The 27377-nt window shown below is 49.1% G+C and overlaps 1 protein-coding gene across 3 annotated transcripts; it reads right to left on the bottom strand.

Annotated features, from left to right (window-relative positions):
- Positions 1-739: 739 nt before the first annotated feature.
- ODAD4 (outer dynein arm docking complex subunit 4) lies at positions 740-27377 on the bottom strand. 3 transcript variants are annotated; one of them, XM_082442561.1, is made up of 12 exons: positions 27109-27372; positions 25283-25414; positions 24878-25028; positions 24172-24233; positions 23522-23687; positions 21978-22202; positions 21597-21804; positions 15960-16046; positions 8376-8572; positions 5639-5739; positions 3905-3989; positions 740-1460 (listed from the first exon to the last, which is right to left on the bottom strand). In XM_082442561.1, exons 1-12 carry the CDS (start codon positions 27220-27222, stop codon positions 922-924), a joined length of 2067 nt encoding a protein of 688 aa, XP_082298687.1. In that variant the 5' UTR covers positions 27223-27372; the 3' UTR covers positions 740-921. The 3 variants fall into 3 exon arrangements, with proteins under 3 accessions (XP_082298687.1, XP_082298689.1, XP_082298688.1); XM_082442563.1 differs by lacking the exon at positions 21978-22202 and having other exon boundaries at positions 27109-27377; XM_082442562.1 differs by lacking the exons at positions 3905-3989; positions 5639-5739 and having other exon boundaries at positions 27109-27374.

The raw sequence follows: 27377 nt of genomic DNA, 5'->3' as shown, positions 1-27377 counted from the left end.
CTTCCTGTGCACCAGGTGCTGTGCTAAGCACCCATATAATCTTTACACCAGTCACTGAGGCAGGTACTCGTTATACAGAGGAGGAGACAAGCTGGAGGAGCCTGGTTTACTTGACTGTACCGCCCGGCCCTGGGGTGGCACAGGTGGGTCCAGCCGCAGCTCCTACTCTCAGCTGCTCCCTGTTCTTGGGCAGACACCTTCCTTCTCCCTCTGGGCTCCTAGAGCCCCACCAGTGCCAGCGTGCACTTCATTCTGTTTTCAAGGTTTAGGGGTTTACAAGTAGGTCTCCCTCACTGTGTGATGGCTGAGGCTGTCCCATCCTTATTTATTCCAGAAAGCCTCCCACAGTGCCCTGCACACAGTAGGCACTCAGCAAGACAAACCAATGGCCAGCAGCTGGGAAGATATACCTCTACTCCCAGGCCTTTCTCTTTCCTCCCCCCTTTAAGCTTTTTGAGTTCCTTGGAGCTCATCCGTTTCTTCACTCTCCTGAAACCCTTTCTTCTTAGCACCTTTCTCATTTCTTCCATGAGGTCCTTGCACAGGGCCTGGGGAGGAGGACCGCATTTCACACCTTGGTCACATTCTGGGTCAGGCCTTGTTTGGGGTCTCCGTGTTTCTCACCTAATCAGAACATCAGAGTTCTGCTTGGAAAGTGGTACCCCATGCCCGCTTATTCATTCTCTAAGGCTCTTCTGAGAATGGGTGGGGGTAAGGAGGCAAAATGACAGACTCAGGGTTTGTAAGAGTGAGAGATGCACATTTAAAGGGAAAACAGTAATAGAGACAGAGGTGACCTGTGGGACCCAGTCCACATATTTTCCTATTAGAGGCAAATCTCAGCTTGAAGGTCCAGTTTAATAAGATCTCCACGGTCCCTGTGAACACCAGCCTCCTGATCCTAATGCCTACTCGATGGCTTCATTCATCTTCCTTTTCATCTTTTTCCATTTTTTCAGAATTTTCTGTTATTTCCGGTTCTCTTATTTCTCCCGATTCCGTTTTCCCCAGTGCTTCTGACCCTCTTCTGCCGATTTCTGAAAGTGTCTTCTCTAGTCCTTCGGATTCCCTTGTGCTTGATTCTTCTGAGAGGTTTTGGTCCAGTTCTGAAGGCCTCCTGTAAATTTCTCTTGTTTCCTCTCTGTTCACTTCTGTTAGTTTCCTGCCTGCTTCTCCAGATTGTCCCTTGGCAACGTCTCCTGGACCTCCCTCCATCGCAGCTGGTCCTTTTCTCCTTGAGGGGCTGGCTTTTTCTACTTCTCCTCTCTGCGTGTGTTCTTCTGCTCCACTAGCTGTGCTCCCCAGGGTTCCCTTAGACAAGTCACCTTCGGTCTCTTTCTCACTCTCCATTTGCTCCCGCTCCCACTGCTTCATCACCTTCTCGGGTTCATCTCTCATTCTCCTCATCGTTTCCTTCTCCTTTGCCATCACTGTTATACTATCCAACACAGTGGCATCTTCTGAAAAACAAGAGAAAGGAGGGAAGAAAGGTAGAAGTTTGTCCGTCTCCGGGCCTGGGGGAACCCCAGCCTGTGGGGGCCTGTGCTTCTAAGAGACAGCACCCCTTTCCAAAATGAGTAAAGGGATCATCATTTACTGAGCACCAGCTCTGTTCCTGGTGTCATGTGAGCGGCATAGATTATACCGTTCGGTCATCAAAAAATTGCATAGTGTTACTGATTCGAGTTTGCAGTCAAGGGACCTGAGATTGATAAAGGGGAAATCACACACGATGGTTACACTGCAAATAAATAACTGGCAGAGCCAGGATTTGAACCCAGGACAGTCTGCCCCCAGACCACATTCTTTCTTCTTCCCTAAGAGAACTAGCACAGGTGCTGGGAAAGGACAGAGGCTTCTCCTCCAGCATCCTCATTCTGCATTTCCCTTTGTCCCTGGGAAGCATATTCATCATTTGTTGGGAGGTTCCCCGTAAAAATGTGAGCAGATTGTGGTGGAAGTTCGGATGGAGAGCAATTTTACAACCTAAGGGATCTTTGCTCGTTGTTTTTACCAGCTACAGAGAAAAGTTACCAATCCCTTCCTGCGTCTCCTCCACATTCTCTTCCTGGAAGCCCTGGTTTCTAAGCCGCCTATAGGGGCTCTGGGTTCAGAGCAGGAAAATGACGCGGTTTGGCCAAGACACATGCAATGCTGCCACCTGCTGTCCGGGAGGGGAAGTGCCCAGCAGCTGCCGCTGGCCTCAGGGCCTTCCAGAGGAGTTTCCAGGATGCCTTTCCCAGCACTCCGTCGGCCAAGGGAGGAGGATGCTTGGAGCACCTGCCATTTCCCTGCTGTACCCTTCACATTACTGCTTCTGTGGCTTCTGAGAGCAGTTCCAAGGGTGTGTGGAGGCAGAGGCAGATCTTCTCTGAGGGGATCTGGCCACCATGTGGCAGGTGCTGGATAATAAAAGGCTGTCATCTGGCTGCTCAGGTGCCCAGAAACCCCATGCCCAAATTCCCGCTGCTGTACCTGGATCAGAGAGGGTTTCAGCCTCGGTGCCTGCAAGGGGATCTGTCCCCCGAGGAGCCCGGAGCCCCAGCCCCAGCTCCCCTTTACTGCGATTTGGCTGGAGGGAGGGCCCCCTCAGAGGGGCGGACAGAAACTGCAGAAGCATGGGAAAAGCATGGGTTCCAGAGGTAGGCTGCTGGAGACTGGAAACCGCTGTGGGACTTTAACCCCTCTGCCTCCATGTCCTCATCCGTAAAATCAAGCATGGAATACTTATTTCTTAGTGCTCTGGGAGGGATCAGATGAGTCGGTATGTATAAAGCTTAGACGAGTGCCTGGCATGCAGGAAGCATCGAGTGGAGGTCAGCTTCTCTTATCATCCCTGCCCCTCTGGGGCCCGTCCCTGGTCCCTGTCGACTCCGTGGGGCCTGGTGTCCCAGCCACTTCCTCTTCCCTCACTCCTTTCATGGGAGCCAGTCAGACAGCCTAGAGCAAGGGGGGGAATCAAAGGCCTCTCTACTCCCTGGAGCCCTCGGGAGAAAGAATGTGATAAGGCTAGACCGGCCAGCAGGAACATAGCCCTGCCACCTATGCACCTCAGCTGGCCCTCGGGTCCCTTGCCCCGACCCCTGCGCTGCCCACTGCTGGCCCTGAAGAGCAGCTGCCGGCAGCAGGGGAGAGTGTGACTCTGAGTCAGACTGCTGCGTGACGTGGGCAGATCACTCAGGCTCCAGTGCCCCCAAAACAGTACCTACCTCCTAGGTGGTGAGGACCGAGTGAGATCATTCTGTCTAATGCTTAACCCAGTGTCGGGCCAGCGGTAAGAGCCCCCGCAGTGTAAGCTACTGTCATTCTACCTCTGTTTTTGCTCCTGCTGTTTCCCACTGGAAATGCCCTCAACCTTCCATCTCGTATCTGGAAAATGCTTGGGCATCTTTTGGAGCCTGAAGCGGAAGATTCTCCCTCTTGGAAGCATTCCCTACCTCCCCACAGAACTGGGAGCGCCCCTGCCCGGGCTCTCACAGCAGAGCACCGTCCCCCTGCACAGCAGGCTCCGGCGCAGGAGCCCTGGTCGCCGGCAACTCTAATTGCCTGGCTTTCCCACTGGGCTGTGGGCTCCTCCAGGGCAGGGACCGAGCTTCTGTCTCCTCCCAAATCTCACACCTTCCTGGCACGTGACAAGCGCTCAACAAATAGATGATGAATTGATTAAAGAAATACGGGAGTATTGAAGAAATAGGGCAGACAGCATGGGTTCTGACCCCAGCCCGAGGTCTCCCTCTCCTGTCCCAAGAAAGGCTGGGGTTGGTGGCGGCACTGAAATCAGAATACTCGGTGAGCAGTGCCAAGCCCCCGACCGAAGGAGCGGCAGGAAAGCATGGCGAAGGCTGCCAGAAGGAAAGCAGAGGGAGGGTTCTGAGGTTGCCGTCTTCGGGGCCCCAGAACTCACCTTTCTCCTTCTCATCTTTGAGTATCTCCCTGTAGTTGGTCTTCTTCAGCTCTTCAATGATGCCCTTGTTGGCGTCATCCAGGGCCTGTGGGTGGCAGAGGAGCTGGTGAGCTCTCTTAACCCTGTGTGACCTGTCCTTTCCCCACCCAAGCCCCAGCGCCAGGAGGCAGGGCTGTGCAGAACCCTGCCCCCTCCCCCCCCCACCCCCCACCCCCAGCTCCTCTCCCGCCCTGAGGTTAGTGGATACTATGCACTTGGAACTCCCCACACTAAGTGGTATGAGAGATACCGCGGCTCGCAGGCAACTCAAACTCATTTCCCTCGGGCTCAGGCCTGTTCTGGGGGGTTGCGTCTGTCTACTGAGTCCCACCTTTTTACCTAAAGCTTCTCTTGGCTTCAGCCAATGTAAAGGAGACAAGGCAAGGCCTTCAGCCCTCAGCCAGACAGCAAGCCACGGCGGGGACTCAGCCACACACTGGGGCTGGGGGCTGGCCTGCCTTCCGAGGGGCTGCCACGGTGTCTGCAGGACCCCCGGGGACCTGGAACTCAGCCTGTGTGCATCCTGACGGCATCTCTGCCCTCTTCGTCGCAGCCCTCCCCGTGACTCGCCCGGGGCGGAACACCACTAGACACTCAGGAAACGTCTGCCGGGCCTGGACTCTCTTGTGCAGCGTTGGTCTGCCCCCCTCGTATGCTCTCCTGCCTGGAGATGCCATTCCAGGGGGTGAAAGGTCAGGGGCCTGGTCCCGTGAGGAGCCACTTAGGGCCGTGGGTCCATTTGGCTTGACAGGCGCTTCTCTTTGCCTCCTACTTTTAAAACCTGCCCAGCCTCCAAGGCGACCTCAAACCCTCCTTGAGGGGAAAGGCCCAGCCCTGCCTACCCGCTGAGGCTCTCACGCTGAATCCCCTAATCCCTGTCGCACGGGTCAGGAACGTGGGGGTTGTGTTTTAAGCTTCCTGTAGACACCACACTTCCTGAGGGCCGGGACCACGGTCGTCACCTTTGGTGCAGTGATGGGAAGACTTGAGGTCTGCACCGTGTGGTACCCAGAGGCCTCACGTGGCTATTGAGCACTTGAAACGTGGCTGGTGTGACTGAGGAACTGAACTGTAACTTTTACTTACTTTTAATTCCTTTTACTCTAAATGGCTGCAGGTGACTAGCGGCTGCCTGACCAAGCAGCGCAAGTGAGTGAGGCAATCACACTGATTTCTTATTGACTCCTGGGGGCGGGTGGGGGGATGGGGGGGCTGGTACTTTTCAAACTGCAAGTCCTAAAATCCGCTTAGGAGGGCTCAGCCAGCATTAAAGAAAAGGAATGAAAAGAAAATGGAATAGAGTAGGAAGTATCAGTGTACATAGTAAAGGTAAATATGTTTTGTAAAACTTTCTATTTTTTGTCTGTTTTTTCAAATAAAAATATATGTATTGAGGTGAATTCCCTGGCAGTCCAGTGGCTGGGACTCCGAGCTTTCACTGCCGAGTGTGCGGGTTCGACCCCTGGTCCGGGAGCTAAGATCCTGCAAGCTGCGCTGCAAGGCGCGGCCCAAAATCAAAAGTTCACAATATGGGTATTGGTTGGGTTGCTATATAAACTGATGGCAGTAACAAACAGTGGAAAGCCACTGCCCTACCCAGAAGGTACCCTGCGGTTGGGGGGTGATAAATATCTGGGGCTGAGGGCCCCGGGGCCCGCCCACGCCCAGAGCCGGCCCAGCCGGGGAGAGGCTCACGTTGATGATGGCCTGCTGTGCCTGGTTGTTATGGACGAGCTTCGCTTTCTCCAGGGCCTTCTCAAAGTTGTTCACTGCCGACTCGAAGTCTCTCAGCTTCACTGAAGAGCACGAGGGAGACAGGTAGATTGTGACATTGTGTGCTGCACGATGCGGCTGCCCTGCAGGTGCCAGCGGCCCTCGGGAGCAGCCCCAGGCGGGCAGCATCTGGGCCTCCCAGCACCACCCTTTCCAGACATTCCTGGGCCACCTCACCACTAAGGACCAGAACCTGAGAAGCTGAGCCTTGGATTTCAGGTGCAAAGAGTCAGTGAGGGAAGGGGTCTGTGCCCACATCATGCGTCTCCAGGGGGACAACTCCATCTTGCCCCATCTTTAGATTGTTCCAGAAAAGGAGATCTTTTTTTTTTTTTTAATGTTCACTCAAATTTGTTACGAACACTGTGGAGACCAAACAAATCTGGATGGGCTGGCTGTGACTCGTGGGCCAGCGGCTGGGACATCAATGCCCACGCTGGTACAATCTGAACCCAGAGAGGAGGCAGCTCCCCCGAGCTCACTCACCGGACAGGTTAGTGCTGGGCCAGGGATGATGGCCTATGGACTGACTGACTGCCCTTGAAAAGAGGATAATTTCAGGAAGGAAGGAGAAAAGTGCTCACCTGCCAGGGTCTGGGAACACCACACTCCACTTTCTTTAACACCACTGCTTCCTCTTATAACTGAGTACCCCAAGATCCACGCCCCGACCCCGCCCATGACCTGCTTTGGGATCCCCGGGGAAAGAAGGGCCTTGTGTCCATAAGTCAAACCGCAAAAGGCATTATATCTGAAAAGCAATTCTAATATAGTTCTGAAAGTCTGTGGAGTCAGTGAATGAGGTCAATACATATTTCTTTTTCAAACACACATTTGAAAAGAAGGAAAGTCACTGTAATCCCTCAGAGACCACCCTGAATAAATGTCAATAAATGTCAAAGGAATTCCAGTGGTTAGGGCTGGGCGCTTTCACAGCTGGGGTCTGGGTTCAATCCCTGGTTGCGGAACTAGGATCGCGCAAGCCCTGCTGCACAGCCAAAAAAAGAAAAGTCCTCATAGGAACAGGAAAGAGTTCTAGGAAAAGCCACAGTAATCATGTCTTCCCCAGTTTACAGTTTTCAAGTGGTTTTCTCTATGTTTTTAGGAAAGAATCTACAATATGAAACGAGGCCCACGAGGCCCTGTGGATCTGGCCCCTCACCAGCCTCTTCCAGACTTTCCTGGCCCCCAGGAGCTTGACACTGGTCTCCTTCAGTTTCTTAAATCAGTCAAACTCCTACCCACCGCCCTAAATGTGGTCCCTTTGGCTGAAAAGTTCTGTCTTCAGATCCTGGAACAGCTGGCGCCTTTGCATTCTTAATGTTTCTGCTTAAAAGTTACTCCTCAGGCATGGGGGCAGAAAATAGTTACCAGTTTTGCTCCCTACTGTATGCCCAGCTTTGGTGCCTAGAAGGTGCCAGGTAAGCATTTGTGATGTGAATAAGTGAATGTGTGATAAGGCCCCTGATCAGAGCACCTGTCACGCTTCCTCCTTCTCTGGGGTCAGCTGCGTGCCCGGAGCAGGAGCCCGAGCTCCACTGCTTACTTATTACTGTAACCTACTTGCTTTTTAAGTTCATATTATGAAATATTTCAAATATACAGAAAAGTCGAAGGAATAGTATCATGAACCCCCATTACTCATCACCCAGCTTCAAATATCATATGATGTCACTTTTATGTGGAAGCTTAAAAAATGATACACATAAACTTATTTACAAAACAGAAACTAACTCACAGACTTAGAAAACAAACTTACCAAAGGGGAAAGGTTGGGGGGAGAGATAAATTAGGATAAATTAGGAGGTTGGGATTAACATATACACACTACTACATATAAAATAGATAATCACCAAGGATCTACTGCACAGCACAGGAGACTCTACTCAGTGCTCTGTAATAACCTATATGGGAAAAGAATCTGAAAAAAGAATAGACCTATGTATATGTGTAACTAAATCACTTTGCTGTACACCTGAAACTAACACAACATTGTAAATCAACTATACTCCAATATAAAATTTAAAAAATTTTTAAAAATACCAAAATATCACCAATCTTGTTTCATCTGTTCCTCCTCACCCCTGCCCCTTGCTGTTTTTTAACAACTTTACTGAGATGTAATTCACTTAGTATAAAATGCACCCGTTCGTAAGTATACAGTTCAATGATTTGGGGTAAATTTATAGGCTTGTGCAATGATCAGCACAACCCAGTTTTAAACTTTTCCATCACCCTAAAAAGTTCCCTCACGTGACCTGGGGCAATCTGCTGAACCACTCGGAGTCTCCGTTTCCCCAACTCTACGAGGAGGACAATAATGCCTCCATCACTGGCTTGCACAGTGATTAAGTACAAGAAGGCACATGTAAAGGCTACCGAGGCAAGAGGAGTGGAGCTGTTTTGATGACCACATGACACGGTGCTGGTCTGCAGATGAGTTCCTCAAGGGCAGGGCAGCTCTCAGGGGCCCCCAAGCCCTAACTAACTGAGCTTAGCTTAAAGTAGGCCCTACATACGCTGGTCAAAATGCAGGGGTTTATCCCCACTCTCAGAATCGGAACTCTCAGCGCAGGGATACACTGGGATGGTAAGTTCAGGCCACAGGATTCCTGGCCCTGACATGGGGAAGGTAGGGGGGTCCTCATGGGGCCCATACCTTGCGCCTGTGCCACCAGAACACTGGCGTTCAGCTGCCACTCGATGTCCCCTTCTTCCTCGGCGCACTGCTGGGACTTCTCACCGTAATTCTGGGCCTGCCAAGCCTGGTCCAGCTCCAAGTAGCAGCGGCCAATCTCGTGGAACAGCCAGGTCTTCTCCAGGGTGGTTTTGGCCAGAGGGATCTTCTCCTCCCATCTGGGGACACAAGAACCAGGGTCAGCTCCTTCCACTCAGGCTCTGCACTCGGCCACAGGAGGCCAGGCTTCCTACTGGTGGCAGAAGAAAAATTGTTCTCCAACCACCAGTCCTTTTATTTTTTATTTTATTTTATTTTATTTTTAAAAATTTATTTATTTATTTATTTATGGCTGTGTTGGGTCTTCGTTTCTGTGCGAGGGCTTTCTCCAGTTGCGGCAAGTGGGGGCCACTCTTCATCGCGGTGCGCGGGCCTCTCATTATCGCAGCCTCTCTTGTTGCGGAGCACAGACTCCAGACGTGCAGGCTCAGTAATTGTGGCTCACGGCCCAGTTGCTCCGCGGCATGTGGGATCTTCCCATACCAGGCCTCGAACCCGTGTCCCCTGCATTGGCAGGCAGATTCTCAACCACTGCGCCACCAGGGAAGCCCCACCAGTCCTTTTAGAAACAGGGGTGGAGCTAACAAGCATTAACATATTTTTAAACTACCAAAGCTATTTTGGTACATCTATGGGACTGGCTTTGATGATACAAGAGTTGAAAATAATGTTTGTAAAACAGCATTTGAAATAACATAATAACATTTAAGAATATTATTAAGCACATGTAAGAGAAAATCAACACAGAAAAAAGATTGGAATGAAAAAACAAAATATCAATAAAAGTAAGAACAGGATTAGAATTAGTACTTGTCTTTGGGTGGTGGGACTGAAGACTTTTTCTTTTACTTTTCCATATTTTCCAAATTAATATTTTAACATTAAGCACATTTACTATAAAATGGTTTGTTATAAAAAGATACAGGGATTGGTTCAAGATGGTGGAGTAGAAGGACGTGTTCTCACTCCCTCTTGCGAGAACACCGGAATCACAACTAACTGCTGAACAATCATCGACAGGAAGACACCGGAACTCACCAAAAAAGATACCCCACATCCAAAGACAAAGGAGAAGCCACAGTGAGACGGTAGGAGGGGTGCAATCACAATAAAATCAAATCCCATAACTGCTGGGTGGGTGACTCACAGACTGGAGAACACTTATACCACAGAAGTCCACCCACTGGAGTGAAGGTTCTGAGCCCCATGTCAGGCTTCTGAACCTGGGGGTCCGGCAACGGGAGGAGGAATTCCTAGAGAATCAGACTTTGAAGGCTAGTGGGATTTGATTGCAGGACTTTGACAGGACTGGGGGAAACAGAGACTCCACTCCTGGAGGGCACACACAAAGTAGTGTGCGCATTGGGACCCAGGGGAAGGAGCTGTGACCCCAGGGGAGACTGAAGCAGACCTACCTGCTAGTGTTGGAGGGTCTCCTGCAGAGGCGGGGGATGGCTGTGGCTCACCACAAGGACACTGGCAGCAGAAGTTCTGGGAAGTACTCCTTGGCATGAGCCCTCCCAGAGTCCGCCATTAGCCCCACCAAAGAGCCGGGTAGACACCAGTGTTGGGTTGCCTCAGGCCAAACAACCAACAGGGAGGGGACTCAGCCCCACCCATCAGCAGACAAGTGGATTAAAGTTTTACTGAGCTCTGCCCACCAGAGCAACAGCCAGAAATACCCACCACCAGTCCCTCCCATCAGGAAACTTGCACAAGCCTCTTAGATAGCCTCATCCACCAGAGGGCAGACAGCAGAAGCAAGCACAATCCTGCAGCCTGTGGAACAAAAACCACATTCACAGAAAGACAGACAAGATGAAAAGGCAGAGGGCTATGTACCAGATGAAGGAACAAGATACAACCCCAGAAAAACAACTAAATGAAGTGGAGATAGGCAACCTTCCAGAAAAAGAATTCAGAATAATGATAGTGAACATGATCCAGGACCTTGGAATAAGAATGGAGGCAAAGATCGAGAAGATGCAAGAAACGTTTAACAAAGACCTAGAAGAATTAAAGAACAAACAAACAGAGATGAACAATACAAAAACTGAAATGAAAACTACACTACAAGAAATCAATAGTGGTATAACTGAGGCAGAAGAACGGATAAGTGACCTGAAAGACAGAATGGTGGAATTCACTGCTGCGGAACAGACTAAAGAAAAAAGAATGAAAAGAAATGAAGACAGCCTAAGAGACCTCTGGGACAACATTAAACACAACAACATTTGTATTATAGGGGTCCCAGAAGGAGAAGAGAGAGAGAAAGGACCTAAGAAAATATTTGAAAAGATTATAGTCGAAAACTTCCCTAACATGGGAAAGGAAATAGCCACCCAAGTCCAGGAAGCACAGAGAGTCCCATACAGGATAAACCCAAGGAGAAACACGCTGAGACACATAGTAATCAAACTGGCAAAAATTAAAGACAAAGAAAAATTATTGAAAGCAGCAAGGGAAAAACGTCAAATAACATACAAGGGAACTCCCATAAGGTTAACAGCTGATTTCTCAGCAGAAACTCTACAAAGCCAGAAGGGAGTGGCATGATATACTTAAAGTGATGAAAGGGAAGAACCTACAACCAAGATTACTCTACCCAGCAAGGATCTCATTTGGATTCGATGGAGAAATCAAAAGCTTTACAGACAAGCAAAAGCTAAGAGAATTCAGCACCACCGAACCAGCTCTACAACAAATGCTAAAGGAACTTCTCTGAGTGGGAAACACAAGAGAAGAAAAGGACCTACAGAAACAAACCCAAAACAATTAAGAAAATGATCATAGGAACATACATATCGATAATTACCTTAAACGTGAATGGATTAAATGCTCCAACCGAAAGACACAGGCTTGCTGAATGGATACAAAAACAAGACCCATATATATGCTGTCTACAAGAGACCCACTTTAGACCTAGGGACACATACAGACTGAAAGTGAGGGGATGGAAAAAGATATTCCATGCAAATGGAAATCAAAAGAAAGCTGGAGTAGCAATACTCATATCATATAAAATAGACTTTAAAATAAAGAATGTTACAAGAGACAAGGAAGGACACTACATAATGATCAAGGGATCAATCCAAGAAGAAGATGTAACAATTATAAATACATATGCACCCAACATAGGAGCACCTCAGTACATAAGGCAACTGCTAACAGCTGTAAAAGAGGAAATGGACAGTAACACAGTAATAGTGGGGGACGTTAACACCTCACTTACACCAATGGACAGATCATCCAAACAGAAAATTAATAAGGAAACACAAGCATTAAATGACACAATAGACCAGATAGATTTAATTGATCTTTATAGGACATGCCATCCAAAACCAGCAGATTACACTTTCTTCTCAAGTGCGCATGGAACATTCTCCAGGACAGATCACATCTTGGGTCACAAATCAAGCCTCAGTAAATTTAAGAAAATTGAAATCATATCAAGCATCTTTTCTGACCACAACGCTATGAGATTAGAAATGAATTACAGGGAAAAAAACGTAAAAAACACAAACACATGGAGGCTAAACAATACATTACTAAATAACCAAGAGATCACTGAAGAAATCAAAGAGGAAATCAAAAAATACCTAGAGACAAATGACAATGAAAACACGATGATCCAAAACCTATGGGATGTGGCAAAAGCAGTTCTAAGAGGGAAGTTTATAGCTATACAAGCCTACCTCAAGAAACAAGAAAAATCTCAAATAAACAATCTAACCTTACGCCTAAAGGAACTAGAGAAAGAAGAACAAACAAAACCCAAAGTTAGCAGAAGGAAAGAAATCATAAAGATCAGAGCAGAAATAAATGAAATAGAAACAAAGAAAACAATAGCAAAGATCAATAAAACTAAAAGCTGGTTCTTTGAGAAGATAAACAAAATTGATAAACCATTAGCCAGACTCATCAAGAAAAAGAGGGAGAGGACTCAAATCAATAAAATTAGAAATGAAAAAGGAGAAGTTACAACAGACACCGCAGAAATACAAAGCATCCTAAGAGACCACTACAAGCAACTCCAGGCCAATAAAATGGACAACCTGGAAGAAATGGACAAATTCTTAGAAAGGTATAACCTTCCAAGACTGAACCAGGAAGAAATACAAAATATGAACAGACTAATCACAAGGAATGAAATTGAAACTGTGATTTAAAAATCTTCCAACAAACAGAAGTCCAGGACCAGATGGCTTCACAGGTGAATTCTATCAAACATTTAGAGAAGAGCTAACACCCATCCTTCTCAAACTCTTCCAAAAAATTACAGAGGAAGGAACACTCCCAAACTCATTCTATGAGGCTGCCATCACCCTGATACCAAAACCAGACAGAGATACTAGAAAAAAAGAAAATTACAGACCAATATCACTGATGAATATAGATGCAAAAATCCTCAACAAAATACTAGCAAACAGAATCCAACAACACATTAAAGGGATCATACACCTTGATTTATCCCAGGGATGCAAGGATGCTTCAATATATGCAAATCAATCAATGTGATACACCATATTAACAAATTGAAGAATAAAAACCATATGATCATCTCCATAGATGCAGAAAAAGCTTTTGACAAAATTCATCACCAATTTATGATAAAAATTCTCCAGAAAGTGGGCATAGAGGGAACCTACCTCAACATAATAAAGGCCATATACGACAAACCTACAGCAAACATCATTCTCAACAGTGAAAAACTGAAAGCATTTCCTCTAAGATCAGGAACGAGACAAGGATGTCCACTCTCACCACTATTATTCAACATAGTTTTGGAAGTCCTAGCCACGGCAATCAGAGAAGAAAAAGAAATAAAAGGAATACAAATTGGAAAAGAAGAAGTAAAACTGTCACTGTCTGCAGATGACATGATACTATACATAGAGAATCCTAAAGATGCCACCAGAAAACTACTAGAGCTAATCAATGAGTTTGGTAAAGTTGCAGGATACAAAATTAATGCACAGAAATCTCTTGCATTCCTATACACTAATGATGAAAAATCTGAAAGAGAAATTAAGGAAACACCCCCATTTACCATTACAACAAAAAGAATAAAATATCTAGGAATAAACCTACCTAGGGAGACAAAAGACCTGTATGCAGAAAACTATAAGACACTGATGAAAGAAATTAAAGATGATACCAACAGATGGAGAGATATACCATGTTGTTGGGTTGGAAGAATCAATATTGTGAAAATGACTACACTACCCAAAGCAATCTACAGATTCAATGCAATCCCTATCAAATTACCAATGGCATTTTTTACGGAACTAGAACAAAAAAATCTTAAAATTTGTATGGAGACACAAAAGACCCCGAATAGCCAAAGCAGTCTTGAGAGAAAAAAACAAAGCTGGAGGAATCAGACTCCCTGATTTCAGACTATACTACAAAGCTACAGTAATCAAGACAATATGGTACTGGCACAAAAACAGAAATATAGATTAATGGAACAAGATAGAAAGCCCAGAGATAAACCCATGCACCTATGGTCAACTAATCTATGACAAAGGAGGCAAGGATATACAATGGAGAATAGACAGTCTCTTCAATAAGTGGTGCTGGGAAAACTGGACAGCTACATGTAAAAGAATGAAATTAGAACACTCCCTAACACCATACACAAAAATAAACTCAAAATGGATTAGAGACCTAAATGTAAGACCCGACACTATAAAACTCTTAGAGGAAAACACAGGAAGAACACTCTTTGACACAAATCACAGCAAGATGTTTTTTGATCCACCTCCTGGAGTAATGGAAATAAAAACAAAAATAAACAAATGGGACCTAATGAAACTTCAAAGCTTTTGCACAGCAAAGGAAACCATAAACAAGAAGAAAAGACAACCCTCAAAATGGGAGAAAATATTTGCAAACAAATCAATGGACAAAGGATTAATCTCCAAAATATTTAAACAGCTCATGCAGCTCAATATTAAAAAAGCAAACAACCCAATCCAAAAATGGGCAGAAGACCTAAATAGACATTTCTCCAAAGAAGACATACAGATGGCCAAGAAGCACATGAAAAGCTGCTCAACATCACTAATTATTAGAGAAATGCAAATCAAAACTACAATGAGGTATCACCTCACACCAGTTAGAATGGGCATCATCAGAAAATCTACAAACAACAAATGCTGGAGAGGGTGTGGAGAAAAGGGAACCCTCTTGCACTGCTGGTGGGAATGTAAATTGATACAGCCACTATGGAGAACAATGTGGAGGTTCCTTAAAAAACTAAAAATAGAATTACCATATGACCCAGCAATCCCACTACTGGGCATATACCCAGAGAAAACCATAATTCAGAAAGACACATGCACCCCAATGCTCATTGCTGCACTATTTACAATAGCCAAGTCATGGAAGCAACCTACATGCCCATCGACAGACGAATGGATAAAGAAGATGTGGTACATATATACAATGGAATATTACTCAGCCATAAAAAGGAACAAAATTGGGTCATTTGTAGAGACGTGGGTGGGTCTAGAGACTGTCATACAGAGTGAAGTAAGTCAGAAAGAGAAAAACAAATATCGTATATTAACGCATATACGTGGAACCTAGAAAAATGGTACAGATGAACTGGTTTGCAGGGCAGAAATTGAGACACAGATGTAGAGAACAAACGTATGGACACCAAGGGGGGAAAGTGGTGGGGGTGGGGGGTGATGTATTGGGAGATTGGGATTGACATGCATTAAATTTTTATTTTAAAAGAAATATATGTATTTTAATGTAAAAAAAAAAAAAGATACAAATGGATAGGTGAACGCTCACAGGCCTCTGTCTTTTGGCACCTAGACACCAGGCGCCATTCGGGAAACCATATGATGTAGAACAGAAGGCTCTGGTGATCAAGTCTATTCTAGTCAAGCAACAAAGGCCTGAAGGACAATTTCTCTCTGTGCGGTCAAGCCCGCCCCCGAGCCTCCCTGGGGCTGAGTCACCCCACTGGAGCAGGTCACCAGCCCCAGGGCTGGACATCAAAAGTCCAGCAGTTAAGCCCTCTGGAGAGCTCAGACTTCATTCCCAGTGACCCCACGTGACTGCACAGAGTGACAGAATAACCTCTGAAGAGCTCCCAGAAGTCAATGGTCCACCTGGTCCTGAACTTGCCCAAAGTAAGGGTTACCTGGAGTACTTGAACAAGTCCGATTCCTGAGCTCTAACCCAGACCTGTAGAATGAGGATTTCCAGGGGAGAGGCCCAGTCATTCATACGCCTAACAAGTGTCCTCGGTGACTCCTGTCACTGGGAAATTTGGAGAAAATGCTGATTCTATTCTATTAATTAATTTAACTGATGAGCCACAGAGTTTACAAAGTGGCTTGCCCTTGGTTGCTTAGCACAGCCAGGAGCCAAACTCGGGTCTTCTGATGCCTCTTTGCCTGACATCCTGCCCCAGTCTGGGAGTCCAGTGGGAGGGTGGGATGTCCTGGCCCCAGAGTAGGGAGGGGACAGTCCCGGGTCACTCACGTGTCAATGGCTTGCTGGAATTTCCCAACTCTGGCAAAAACCCTGCCAATGTTGTCCAGGGCCCTGGACTTGGCATCAGGAAGATCACTGTGGGGAAGAAGCAAGACAAGGCCATTCTAGGCACTACGGAAACTGGAAAGAAGGCAAAGACGGGCCAGTTGGAGGGACGATGCCCAGGCTGGCAAGGCTGCGGTACCCAGGCCCTCTTGAGCCCTGTGGCCGGGAATGGACATTATCGGGACTTTTCCAGAGGGCAAACAGGCAACAGTTGCAAAGATATCCCTTTGGTCCAGCAACTCCCCTTCTATGAATTCACCTCCAGAATATAATGTGACAAGGACACTCAATAGGGTGTTGTTTGTAGTAATAAACAGTGGAAACAATCTGAATGCAATCAGTGCAATTTTTTGTGTATGAAAAAAGTCCCTGATATATTAAGTTAAAAAGTCAGATTATGGGAGTACATACAACGTCCGTTGCCCCATTAGTGTTAAAAGTGAATGTGCGGGCCTGAAGCAGAAGCTGTGCTCAAAGCTCTGACGATGGAGGAAGGGGCCACGAGCCCAGGAGTGCAATAACTGCAGCTCTAGAAGCTGGAAAAGGCAAGGAAACAGATTCTCCCCAGAGTCTCTGGAAGGAGCGTGGCCCTACCAACACCTGATTGTGGCCAGTGAAACTGCCTTCAGACAGCTAACCCCCAGAACTGTAAGAGAATAAATGTGTTGTTTTAAACCACCAAAAAATAAGTAAATAAATTAAAAAGCGGGCATTTTAAAAAGAAATAGAGAATGTAAATCTAACTATTAACAGTGATTACCCAAGGGAAATGAGAGTATGAAGGAAACTTTTAATTTATCCATATAATCTACATTTTTTTTTCAGTATTCACGTGTCATCAGAAAAGCGATGAATATATTTCCATAAATAGAGGTGGGGGAGGGATGGAGGGGGAGTTTGGGGTTAACAGATGAAACTATTATGTATAGAATGGATAAACAACAAGATCCTACTGTATAGCACAGGGAACTATTTTCAATATCCTATGATAAATCAAGTGGAAAAGAATATGAAAAAGAATGTATATATATTTATAACCGAATCACTTTGCTGTACAGCAGAAATTAACACAACATTGTAAATCAACTATACTTCAGTAAAAAAATTTATACCTTAAAAAAAAAGATATTTCCGTAAAGAAAAGGCAATCGCTCCCCCCTACACTGGTTCTTTACTATTACCGTATTACCATATGAACATTCTGATCTGTTAAAAAATACCTCCTTCCCAACAAATAAACCAAGAAAGCCCTCCCCCAACCGCAGCCCCCTCCCCCAGCATCCCCCCCCCCCCCGGCCAGCCCCGACTCCCTCCCTTCTCAGGCAAGCTCCCCTTCTTTTTTTTTTTTTTTTTTAATTTTTTTTGTTTTCTGTGAGAGTGATTCTTTTTACTTTTTTTTTTTAATTTAATTAATTAATTAATTTATTTTTGGCTGTGTTGGGTCTTCGTTTCTGTGCGAGGGCTTTCTCTAGTTGCGGCAAGCGGGGGCCACTCTTCATCGCGGTGCGCGGGCCTCTCACTGTCGCGGCCTCTCTTGTTGCGGAGCACAGGCTCCAGACGCACAGGCTCAGTAGTTGTGGCTCACGGGCCCAGTTGCTCCGCGGCATGTGGGATCTTCCCAGACCAGGGCTCGAACCCGTGTCCCCTGCGTTGGCAGGCAGATTCTCAACCACTGGGCCACCAGGGAAGCTCAAGCTCCCCTTCTTTCCTTCGCCCCTCGGCCCCTGGCCCACAGTGGCAGACTTCCTTGTCTTCCAGGAAACTCTGCTTTGATTTACTCTCCCCACCATGGCCGCGCTGCCTTTTAAATGCAAACCTGACCAAGCCATCCCTCTACCCGCAGACATACCCACATCTGTCTGCAGTCTCACGGAAGCTGTGTGTGTGCTGGCAAAAGGGAGCAGCCTCAGTGTCTGTCCGCAGGGATGCAGTTACCTGCGTACATACTGTGGGTGCTGAAATACCTTTCTGTGAAGCCATTCGAAGAATGAGACATTCCTTTCCAAGGCACGTTCTTTTTTAAAAAACCACAGAAGTGAGTCACTTCTGTTTTAAAAATCCTATGTATGTGCACATGTACATAAATATGTAGGTAAATACATTGAAAAGGGGCCAGGGGGACACATCTCAACGTGGCCCCAGGGAAGTGAGGGGAGTGTGGTGTTGGGGGCTGGGGGGAGACGTTAGCACCACACAGCTCTGGGTCAAGCACAAGGCCGCGGACTGGTGTGAAAACAAAGCCCTCATCGGCCCTCACTTTCCGGCTACGGTCCTCCCTCCTCAGCGCGGCCTCCCGTCCTCCCACGCCCCACAGGTCCTGGCCCCCCTGCCCAGCACACGAGCTGCCGTTCCCCCAGCCCTCCACCCCTGCCCTGTCCCTCTGCTTAGGGAGCCACCCCCTTGTCCTATCTTTTCCTTCCCTCCTCTCTTCGGCTCCTCGGCCGTGTCTGCTGCTCTGACGTCAGCCTCCCCTTCCAGAGTCGGTGCTCTTTTCCGGTGCGAACAGACAAGTTGAAATATGTTAATTTGTTCGTAACAATAATGTGTATTGTTATCTTTGACAGTAATGGGACTGAGAAAGCCTGCCATCAAGTCATCCACAGAGTAATCAGAGAAAGGAATTGAGGGCTGGGGTCACTGAAGAAGCTGCTCAGACAAGTCGGGATTTGAGCTGCGCCTGGAAGGATGGTGGGCTTTGGAGGTGGGGGCAGGGCTGATTCCACTGAGGACATCCGTGGGGCACACAGGTAAGACTCATGGGTGAGACTGGAGGCCCGGGGACTTCCCCGCTGGTCCAGCGGGTAAGACTCCAGCGCTCCCAATGCGGGGGACCTGGGTTCGATCCCTGGTCGGGGAACTAGATCCCGCATGCATGCCGCAACTAGAAAGATCTCACACGCCGCAACTAAGACCCGGCGCAGCCAAGAAAAAAAAAAAAGACTGGAGGCCCGTTTGTGGATGTTGCAAAGGAACTAAGCTTGTTTAAGGAACACCTCTGTTTGCTTAATCAGCCACTTAGCGCACATGCATCACATGCCCATTACGCGGCAGATGCTGGGAAGAGAAAGGTCTACAGGGCAGGTGAGAAACGTATGGCGTGTGGAGAGGGAGCACGGAGGAGGGCTGCTAGGTCACTCTGGGGCGCATGGTGGACTTTCCCCAAGAAAAAAACACTTTACAACTTGAAGGATGGGGAGGAGGGAGCTGATGAAGAAAGGGCTGGCAAAAGAGAAGGCTGATCAGAAGCAGAGCCGAGAGGTGGTGGCCAGGGCTCAGGATGCCCAAGGGCCTGGAGAGAGCCTGGTCAACCGAGGTCAGGATAAGTCAGGTCAGGAAGGACGGTCTGAGCTGAGCAGAACCAGGTGCTGGAACTGTCTCCTGACCCCTGGCTTTGTTTTGCACACAAGGGCCAGCTGGGAGGCAGGAAACCCAGGTCGGAGGAAACAGGCAAGAAGTGAGGAAGGTCTGGACTGAGCTGTGGGAGGGAAAGAGAGAAGGGAATGTTCTCTTGATGGCAGGAGGAGGCGTGGATGGGCCATGGCGGGCTGGCGTGAGCGGTGAGGGGAGGGAGGTGTCTGGGAAGCCACCTTGGCTCCTTCCTGGGGACTGAGTGGCCACAAGTGACATCTTCACGGATACGGGGCCCTGAAGCAAGAGATTTGGCAGGAAGATGAGGGGTTCCACTTTGGACATGTTAAATTTGGGGCTCCTGTGGGACATCCAAGTGGAAATGCCTTGGACTCTGTTGCATATGCAGGTCCGGAGCTCAGAAGGGAGGCAAGAAGTAAAGATTTATGTCTTTAGGGCACGGGAGAAAGTTGGATCCAAAGTACTGTATATACTTATTTAATCCTCAAAATCCCCATGAGTTGGTATTATTATGCCTTCATTAGAGATTAGGAAACTGAGAGGGTCAGCAACTGAATCGAATCCACACTGCTGCTAAGTGCCAAAGGCAGGAATCAAATTCAGGTCTGTCTCCAAAGCTGGTTGTTGTTTGCTTGTTTTCTACTCCTGGAATGGCCAACATGCGAGGTTCCTGCTCAGCACGGTGAGGGCAGGTGAGAAATGAGCTGGGAATGGACGGACGGCTTGTAGGATTCGGATGAGCAAGGGGGAGAACACAGGTGGCGGGGGAGAACACAGGTGGCGGGGAAGAACACAGGTGGCAGGCGTGTTCAGGAGATCCGGTTTGACCCAGAAGGGTGGACTGACATTGGAGGGCTGTGCAGAAGTGGGTTCAGAGAGGGCCCTGAGTGCCAAGTGAAGGCATTTGCTTTCAACCTGCAGCCAGTGAGGGCCCAAGGCCTGTGTGTCAGCAGTGGAAGGACAGTCGACAGGTGAAAATCAGCATGTCTCTGGAGGTGACGTGTGGGAGCAGCTCGAGGCAGGGAGAGGTGAGGGCTGACCTGAGAGGAAGTGGGAGGATGGGAGGGACTTCCCTCGTGGTCCAGTGGCTAAGACTCCGCGCTCCCAATGCAGGGGGCCCGGGTTCAATCCCTGGTCGGGGAACTAGATCCCGCATGCCACAACTAAGAAGTCTGCGTGCCACAATAAGAGATCCCGCATGCTGCAACTAAGACCCAGTGTGGCCAAAATAAATAAATTAAATACGTTTTTAAAAAGTTAAAAAAAAAATGGGAGGATGGGAGACTGAGAGAGGCTCAGAACTGTGGGGCGAGTAGAACCGGGCAAGAGAAGGTCACAAATGACTCCAGAGGTTAGAACCAGGGTGCCCAGAAAGCGATGGCACCCCTGAGAGGGGCCATCAAGTCTCGGGAAGAGTTGGTTCCCGAGAACCAACACAGTAGCCATCACGGATACGCAGCGCTGTTCTGAGATCTTCATGTGAACTTCTGCATGTCGCCCTCCCTCCACCCTATCGGGTAAGGGCTGCTGTTATGTCCATTTGACAGAGGAGACCCAGGCTGCAAGAGGTTAGTTAAGTGCCTGCCTAAGGCCCCACAGCTGGGAGGTACAACTTCGAAGCCCAAGCTCTTAGTGCCATGGTTTCCGAGACCCTGCTTGATCCAACCCCTACCTGCTTGGTCCAGCCTCCTCTAGGCCTTAAGCTCCCTCCTGCCTACCTCTGGGCCCTCCCACAGGCCAAGTGTGTCCCCAACACCCAGTCAAGTCCTCCTGGAATACACTGTTCGTAGCACCGGGTCCTGTACTTTTTCCTTATGACACTTAGCACAGTTGCGATTTATTAGCTGTGTCACTTTTTGTTTTATCTCTGCAGGGAAATGAGCCTTGTGTCTGGCCACTGTCTGGAGTGGCATGTCTGGAGTTGATGAATGCTTGTGGAGATGACATAAAAATAAAAATATCCCTAAGAGCCAAACCACTGGGAGCTTTTTGGAGTTTGGGGCCACTACCTTCCTCTTGTGGCAAAAAAAGCTGACAGTCTAGGTGTGCCCTTGTCCTGGGAAGGTGGCTCCTCCCTCTGGGGGAATCCACCTCAGGCACGCAGGGCAGAAAGGGGGAGCTCAGCCACCAGCAGCCCTGGCAAAAGGCCGAGACGTAGCCCCCGCCCCAGGCCTCGGCCGCTTGGCCTTCCAAGCCCCTGCAGGCACTCACTATTCCTTGGCGATCTCCAGGTCCTTCCTGTGGCTCTGCAGGGCTGCCACCATCTGCCCCAGCTCGATCTGGGCATTCCCTATGCAGCTGTGCAAGTTTCCGACCAGTTCGTCCTTGTTGGGCACCTCCTCTTTGTTCCATTCCAGCACCTTCTTCAGCACTTTCTCGGCTTTCTGAAGGCTGCCTTCAGCACTGCCGCTGGTCAGCACTGGGAGGGGAGAGAGGGGATATGGAGCGGGGAGCAGCCCCCCACTGGCTGACAGGGGAGCCCACTTCCCCCTCCAGATTCCATCCACAGGCCAGTGAAGCCAGGGGCTCCGGCTGCCATGCGGCTCTGTCCCCACCTGGCCACAGGCCCGCCCTTCTGAGAACACCACCCACACATGTCAATGTCCTCCAGGCTCTTGAGGATGTAGCGGGCCGTCTGCGAGGGCCGGCGTTTGCGGTCCCGCAGCCACTTCTCTTGCGTCAGTTTCCGGTCCCGCTCCCTGGCATAGATGGGCTTTTGCTGCCTCCAAAAGTCACTGCGTGTGTCCAGGTAGTTGATGCCCGTCATGATGAGGTCCTCCACGGTCAGGCCGCGCTTGATGGTGCCTCTGATCAGGTCTGTGGGCAAGGGTGTGGGGAGGCGTCTAAAGGGAGTCACCTCCTCTTGGCTAAGGGTCTCCCTGTGGGGACCTCTCCCTGGAATTGGGGGACAGTAATGAAAGCAAGAGCACATGCATGGGAGAGTGGGTCTAACTGGGTCCAGATGAGGCCAGAGCCCCCCTTTTCAAGCACTCCCATGGCACAGGGCTTCGGGCATAGGCCCCTTATGGCAAGACATGAGGAGCTAGCAAAAGCAGCAGCCGGTGGATAGCTTTCTGAAAAGCTCCCAGCCCTCGGGGCTCCCTTATTTCAAGCTGTGTCCTCAGAGAAGACAAAGTAGAAATGCACAGCCTGGTCCAGGTTGCCAGTGACAAGCGAGTCCCCAGGTGCCAAGTGTGCCAGTGCAAGCTGGGACCTGGAGGGGCATGCCCGAGCTCTGCCCACCTGCCTAACCAGGGGTCAGAGCTGGGAGCAAAGCTGCAAGGCCACTTGGGTAATGTTCCGGCCACCTCTTCCCTCCATGGAAGCTCCTCTGCCGGGAGGGAAGCATCCAGGCCTGTTACAGAGGAGTTGTGCCAGCAGTGAAGCTGCCCCTGGGACGCAACCTGCCGGGAATCCTACACAGGACCTTGGGAAGTCAGTTCTGGAGAAAAGGCATTGGCTTCCAGGGTGATCCCTGCTCAGGCTCAATAGCTAATGGCAACACTCCCACCACCCATGTTCATACGAGACAGTCATACAATGAACGTCTAATGAGGAAATAGGCTCCGTCCTATTTCCTCTCCCTGCCAGCATGGTGTGGCGGGAAGAGTGCTGCACTGGAGGCTAGGAGGCCTGTGCTCTGCTGTCAACTCCACCACTAGCTTGCTCGTCACCTTGGACAAGTTACTCCCCATTCGGGGTCTCTCTGATAAAAGCAGGGATTAGAGCAGATGAGGTTTTAGGACATTATAGTTCCACGGTCCTAGGATTCCCCTTCTAGCACCTCCACGCTGGATTCCTTTGCCCTCTGTACAGACTGAAGGCTCAGGGGATACCCCTTCGGGGACCGCAGTGGTAAATCTTCGGCGTTCCCTCCCAGGGTACCATAGCACTTAAGAGCTCTGGTTCAGAAACTGGACTTCTTGGATTCAAATCCGAGAGCCGTGTCACTGAGTTACTTAACCTCCCTACGCCTCAGTTTCCTCATCTGGAAAATGAGAATGGTAGCAAAACCTTTCCAGAGGAACGTGTCGGCAAATATCCTTTGAAAGGCTCTGCCTCTGGCTTATACGTTAAGCATCCACCCCAGATTTCCTTTGCCCCGAGTTCCCTGGTGCAAAAAAAGTGTCTGAAACCTTCATCCAACAGGAGCTTCTCCAGATACTCCTTGTCCACATAGAGCTCGCCCAGGAGCTGTCGGATGATCTTCTCGCTCTTGAGCGAGCCCTTCCGCTTGGACTCTCTCTTGGGATGGTGTACGAGCTGTCTCACGGGATGAGGCTTCTGCTGGGCTTGCATGCTCTGGGAATATGGAGCAATACTCAACAGAGCCTCAGAAAGGAGCCTGGAGCATCCAGCCAAGGTCCCCTGAGCCTGTGATCCCAGACCGCTCCCTCCAGGACCTCCGTGGGCTGAGAACCATGCAGTGTGTCTGGTCCAGGAACAGCTACGCTCCCAAAACCCCTCAGGAGCTGGGGCAGAATCTCATGACTGCCCGCACTGGCCGGGAGCTCATCACTCCCAGGCACAAGGGCCATTAAGACTTGTTTCTTTTTAATTGGAGTATAGTTGCTTTACAGTGTGGTGTTAGTTTCTGCAGTACAGCGAAGTGAATCAGCTATATGTATACCTATATCCCCTCCCTCTTGGGCCCCCCTCCCAGCACTGCCCCCATCCCACCCCTCTAGGTCATCACAGAGCACCGAGCTGAACTTCCTGTGCTCCTTAGGCACGCGTGGCCTCTGCCTGCCGAAGGAGATGATGTCAGAGCAGCCAGGGCCCTTACCTCCGCCTGCTTGCTTAAGAAGGACAGGTCCCCTTTGTTCTCCAGCTTAATAGAAGAGGGACCTGCAAGGACAAAAGCTGGGGCTCAGGTCGGCCGGGCCCCCAGGCACAATCTGTCACACATTTTATGTGGAAATAGTTGCCGTTGGCAGGAGGCTGGTGGAGGCTGGCTAGCAAGCAAACGGTTCAACACTCCTAGGAGCCAGGCAGCCCCCACTAGCCTAAGGCCACAGCAGGCCCTGGGCACCAGGGGTGATCTCCACTCCCACACCCTGCCGCCCACAGTGGCAAGCTCTCCACCCACACCCACCCCCACTAAGCTGATGGGCAGAGCCAGCCCTTGGTGCGTATGAGGTAAGGGAAGAAGCCAGGGCCCGGGGAAGGCTGGGCTCAGGACCTCATTCTACCCTATGACACCAGGCCAAAAAGAGGCCTCCTCGTCTGTCTTGGGGTGAGTGAAATGGTGCTTCTCATCTGGCTTTGGAGAGAACCAGACACTGCAGTGCTCAGTACGGTGGATCGGGCACTGGCCTTCCCAGTGGACAGTTCCTAATCCTCAAGGAAATCGTGAGCAGCCAAATCCAAGCTTGCGACTCTCTGTAGTCCTTCCAGTGGTAGCTGCTCACCCAGTGTACCTCAGGCCTTCCCCCAAACCCAAGGATTCCAAGAGCCTCCTGGATAAGGGCATAGGCCTCACGGTCACTCACTTCCCACTGAGTTGTTGATGGCTTCCTGGGCTTTCTGAATTCCAACTTTGAACTCCCGATCGGGCCTCAGCTTGTAGCCTCGATGATAGAACACCAAGGCAAATTCAAAGTCTCCCATGGTGTACAGGGTCTCCGCCTTTTGTAAAATCCCCTGAAAGGAGAGGAAGGCAAATCAAGGAGAGCAGACAAGGCCTTCTAGGACTCAGGTGTGGTGGAACAGAAGGGTCCCTGGGTTGAGGATAAATGTTGGGATACAGGGGCAGAGAGCCAGGCAAGTAACCTATGAAGGGAAATGGCAATAAACTCCAGGCAGTCTGGCTGGTTCTTCAACCATTACTAATCAGAGGCTGCTGCAGGCGGTGGCAGTGACGAAGCAAGAGTGAGTCCACCCACCCTTACGGTCACCTTGCAGAAAGTCGGGTCACCCTGGAGTGAAGCCTCAGCATCTGCCAGGGATTTCTCCAGCTCTCCCATCTTGAGGAAGCACTTGGAACGGGCAACCAAGCAGTTCTTATCTCCGTTCTGAAGGTGAAGAGCCTGAGGAAGAAACCACTCAGATCAACAGGCACCAGGCAGGGCGAGGTAAGAAGCCGAAATGGACACAGCCGCCCAAACCCTCCTGCCAGAGTTTCAAGGGGACTCCACAGGCCAGCAAACAGGTCTTTGGATCTTTTCAGACTAAAAGCAGCACCCCACTGATCTCTGCTCAGTCAACTAGGTTATCCGCATCTGGCTCATCTGGAACAAGGTAAAATCACAAGCTATTGTGGAAACCAATGGTTGAGATGTGAGAATATACTACCCTGTGGATATCTGGAATTTCTCCTAGTGTCTGGGATTGCCTCCAGTCCACTCAGAATCATAGGGTGTTTGGTGCACAAAAATTCAACCATGAACCTGTAATGGCTGCACAACACATTCAAAATACTACTCGAAGGCTAAGCGTTCTGAAGGCTAACAAAATGGATTTTAGACAATCTGCAACTTGGTTATCCACTCCACGTGCCCTCTCTTTTTACATAGCTTATTGAGAATGAATCACTATTTCAGGGGATTAAGATGAAAATGCCGGGAAAATGGAAGCTGTGATTTTGGCCCTAAAGTGGCAGCAGAAGGCTTCCACCCTTCTCCTGTTCCACTCTTCTCATGTCCTCTCTTCTCCTGTTTGAGATCATTACCATAGTCTGCAGTGTACTGTCCTTCCTGAGGCATCAGACTGTACGCACCCCTGTCTAAGACCTTCACACTTTTCCAGGAAGAGGAAGTAGCTACTTTCTTTCCTAGAAAAGGCCACTTCTCACCTAAAGCTATAGGCCCTCGGGATGTTCTTTTCTCACTACCTGAGCTTCTCCAGGATGAAACAGGATCCAGAAAGAGGAGAATGCGCGGGGGCAGGGCCCCTGAACTTAATTGTTGGCCCATCCGATCAATTATTTTTGGTTTTAGGATGTGGTTGGTGATCCAAAGGGCCAAAAGACTCTAGGTAGCAGTTGAGAAGCTTGACTTTAGGGGGCGCCTTAGGACTGGTTACAGGGCTATCCTACCACTCCATTTGTAACAAGCGGGCTATTTGTTATAACAGAAACAGTCATAAAAACATCCAAAAGCTTATTTGGGAGACAGTACAGTAGAGTATGGTGGTTAGCACCTCAGCACTGAAGTCTGAGTGTCTGAGTTTGAATCCTTCCTCTGCCACTCGTTAGTTCAGTGATCTTGGGCATGTTACTCAACTTCTGTATCAGTTTCCTCACTTACAAAATGGCGTAATAACAGCACCTCCCCCATAAGCTTGCCACTTAGCAGTATGCCTGGTATCCTAAAATAGCACTCAATCCCCTTAGGGTCGGGTGGAGCGATTTATACTACAGTAAAGTTTTACGATGTTAGTTATTCACTGACCACCTTCCAGAAGCAACCGTGTGCCACAGACTTCAGTTCTGCAAGCAGCCTCCCAGCCAATCTCCCGGCCAGTTATGGGAAACTGAGGAAGGAGGCCAATCGCGAAACATTTGAGTAAAAAAGTAGGAGACGAGGTCACTGTTAACACAGAGGTTGGTTATTAACAACCAGGCAGAAAGCAAGTGGGAATTGGTAGAAAACGGCCAGACAGGGGCTTATCTGTGACAGTTGCGCATCAGTCAGTAACTGTGGAATAATGGAAACAACAGGGTGGTTCAGGCATCATCAGGACCTCAGTAATGGGTGGCTGATAGGTTCAGAGCGCGACTCACGTTGCTGAAGCTATGGGCGGCTTTAGCGAACTCCCCGCACAGATAGAGCCGCTCGCCCTCCGCCATGTAAGAGGGGAAGGTGCTTCGCAGGCCTTCAGTTTCTGGGTCCGCCATGGTGACGCAATTCGGAGACGATGAAGTGGAGAAAGGGAGGAAAATAAGCCTGAGAACTTCGGTCTGGCTTGTGGAAGCTCCGTCTCTTAGCAACAGGGAGACGTAGAGCTATTTCCGGCCCCGCCCCTCGCGCGCAGGGCTGAGTCCTGGGCACA

This window comes from Balaenoptera physalus (assembly GCF_965194825.1).
Source record: "Balaenoptera physalus genome assembly, chromosome: 20".
Classification (NCBI taxonomy): domain Eukaryota; kingdom Metazoa; phylum Chordata; class Mammalia; order Artiodactyla; family Balaenopteridae; genus Balaenoptera; species Balaenoptera physalus.
The sequence above is the reverse complement of the archived record's forward strand: the minus strand, read 5'-3'. Positions and strand labels throughout refer to the sequence as shown.

Bases quoted from the DNA above. Each gene is read 5' to 3' on its own strand.
- ODAD4 (XM_082442561.1), bottom strand. From the start codon at position 27,222: ATGGCGGACCCAGAAACTGAAGGCCTGCGAAGCACCTTCCCCTCTTAC. The intron at 25,415-27,108 runs GTGAGTCGCGCT...TTTCTTCCTCAG, and splicing joins CCGCCCATAGCTTCAGCAAC to GCTCTTCACCTTCAGAACGG. The intron at 5,740-8,375 runs GTATGGGCCCCA...CGTGCTCTTCAG, and splicing joins TCTGGTGGCACAGGCGCAAG to TGAAGCTGAGAGACTTCGAG.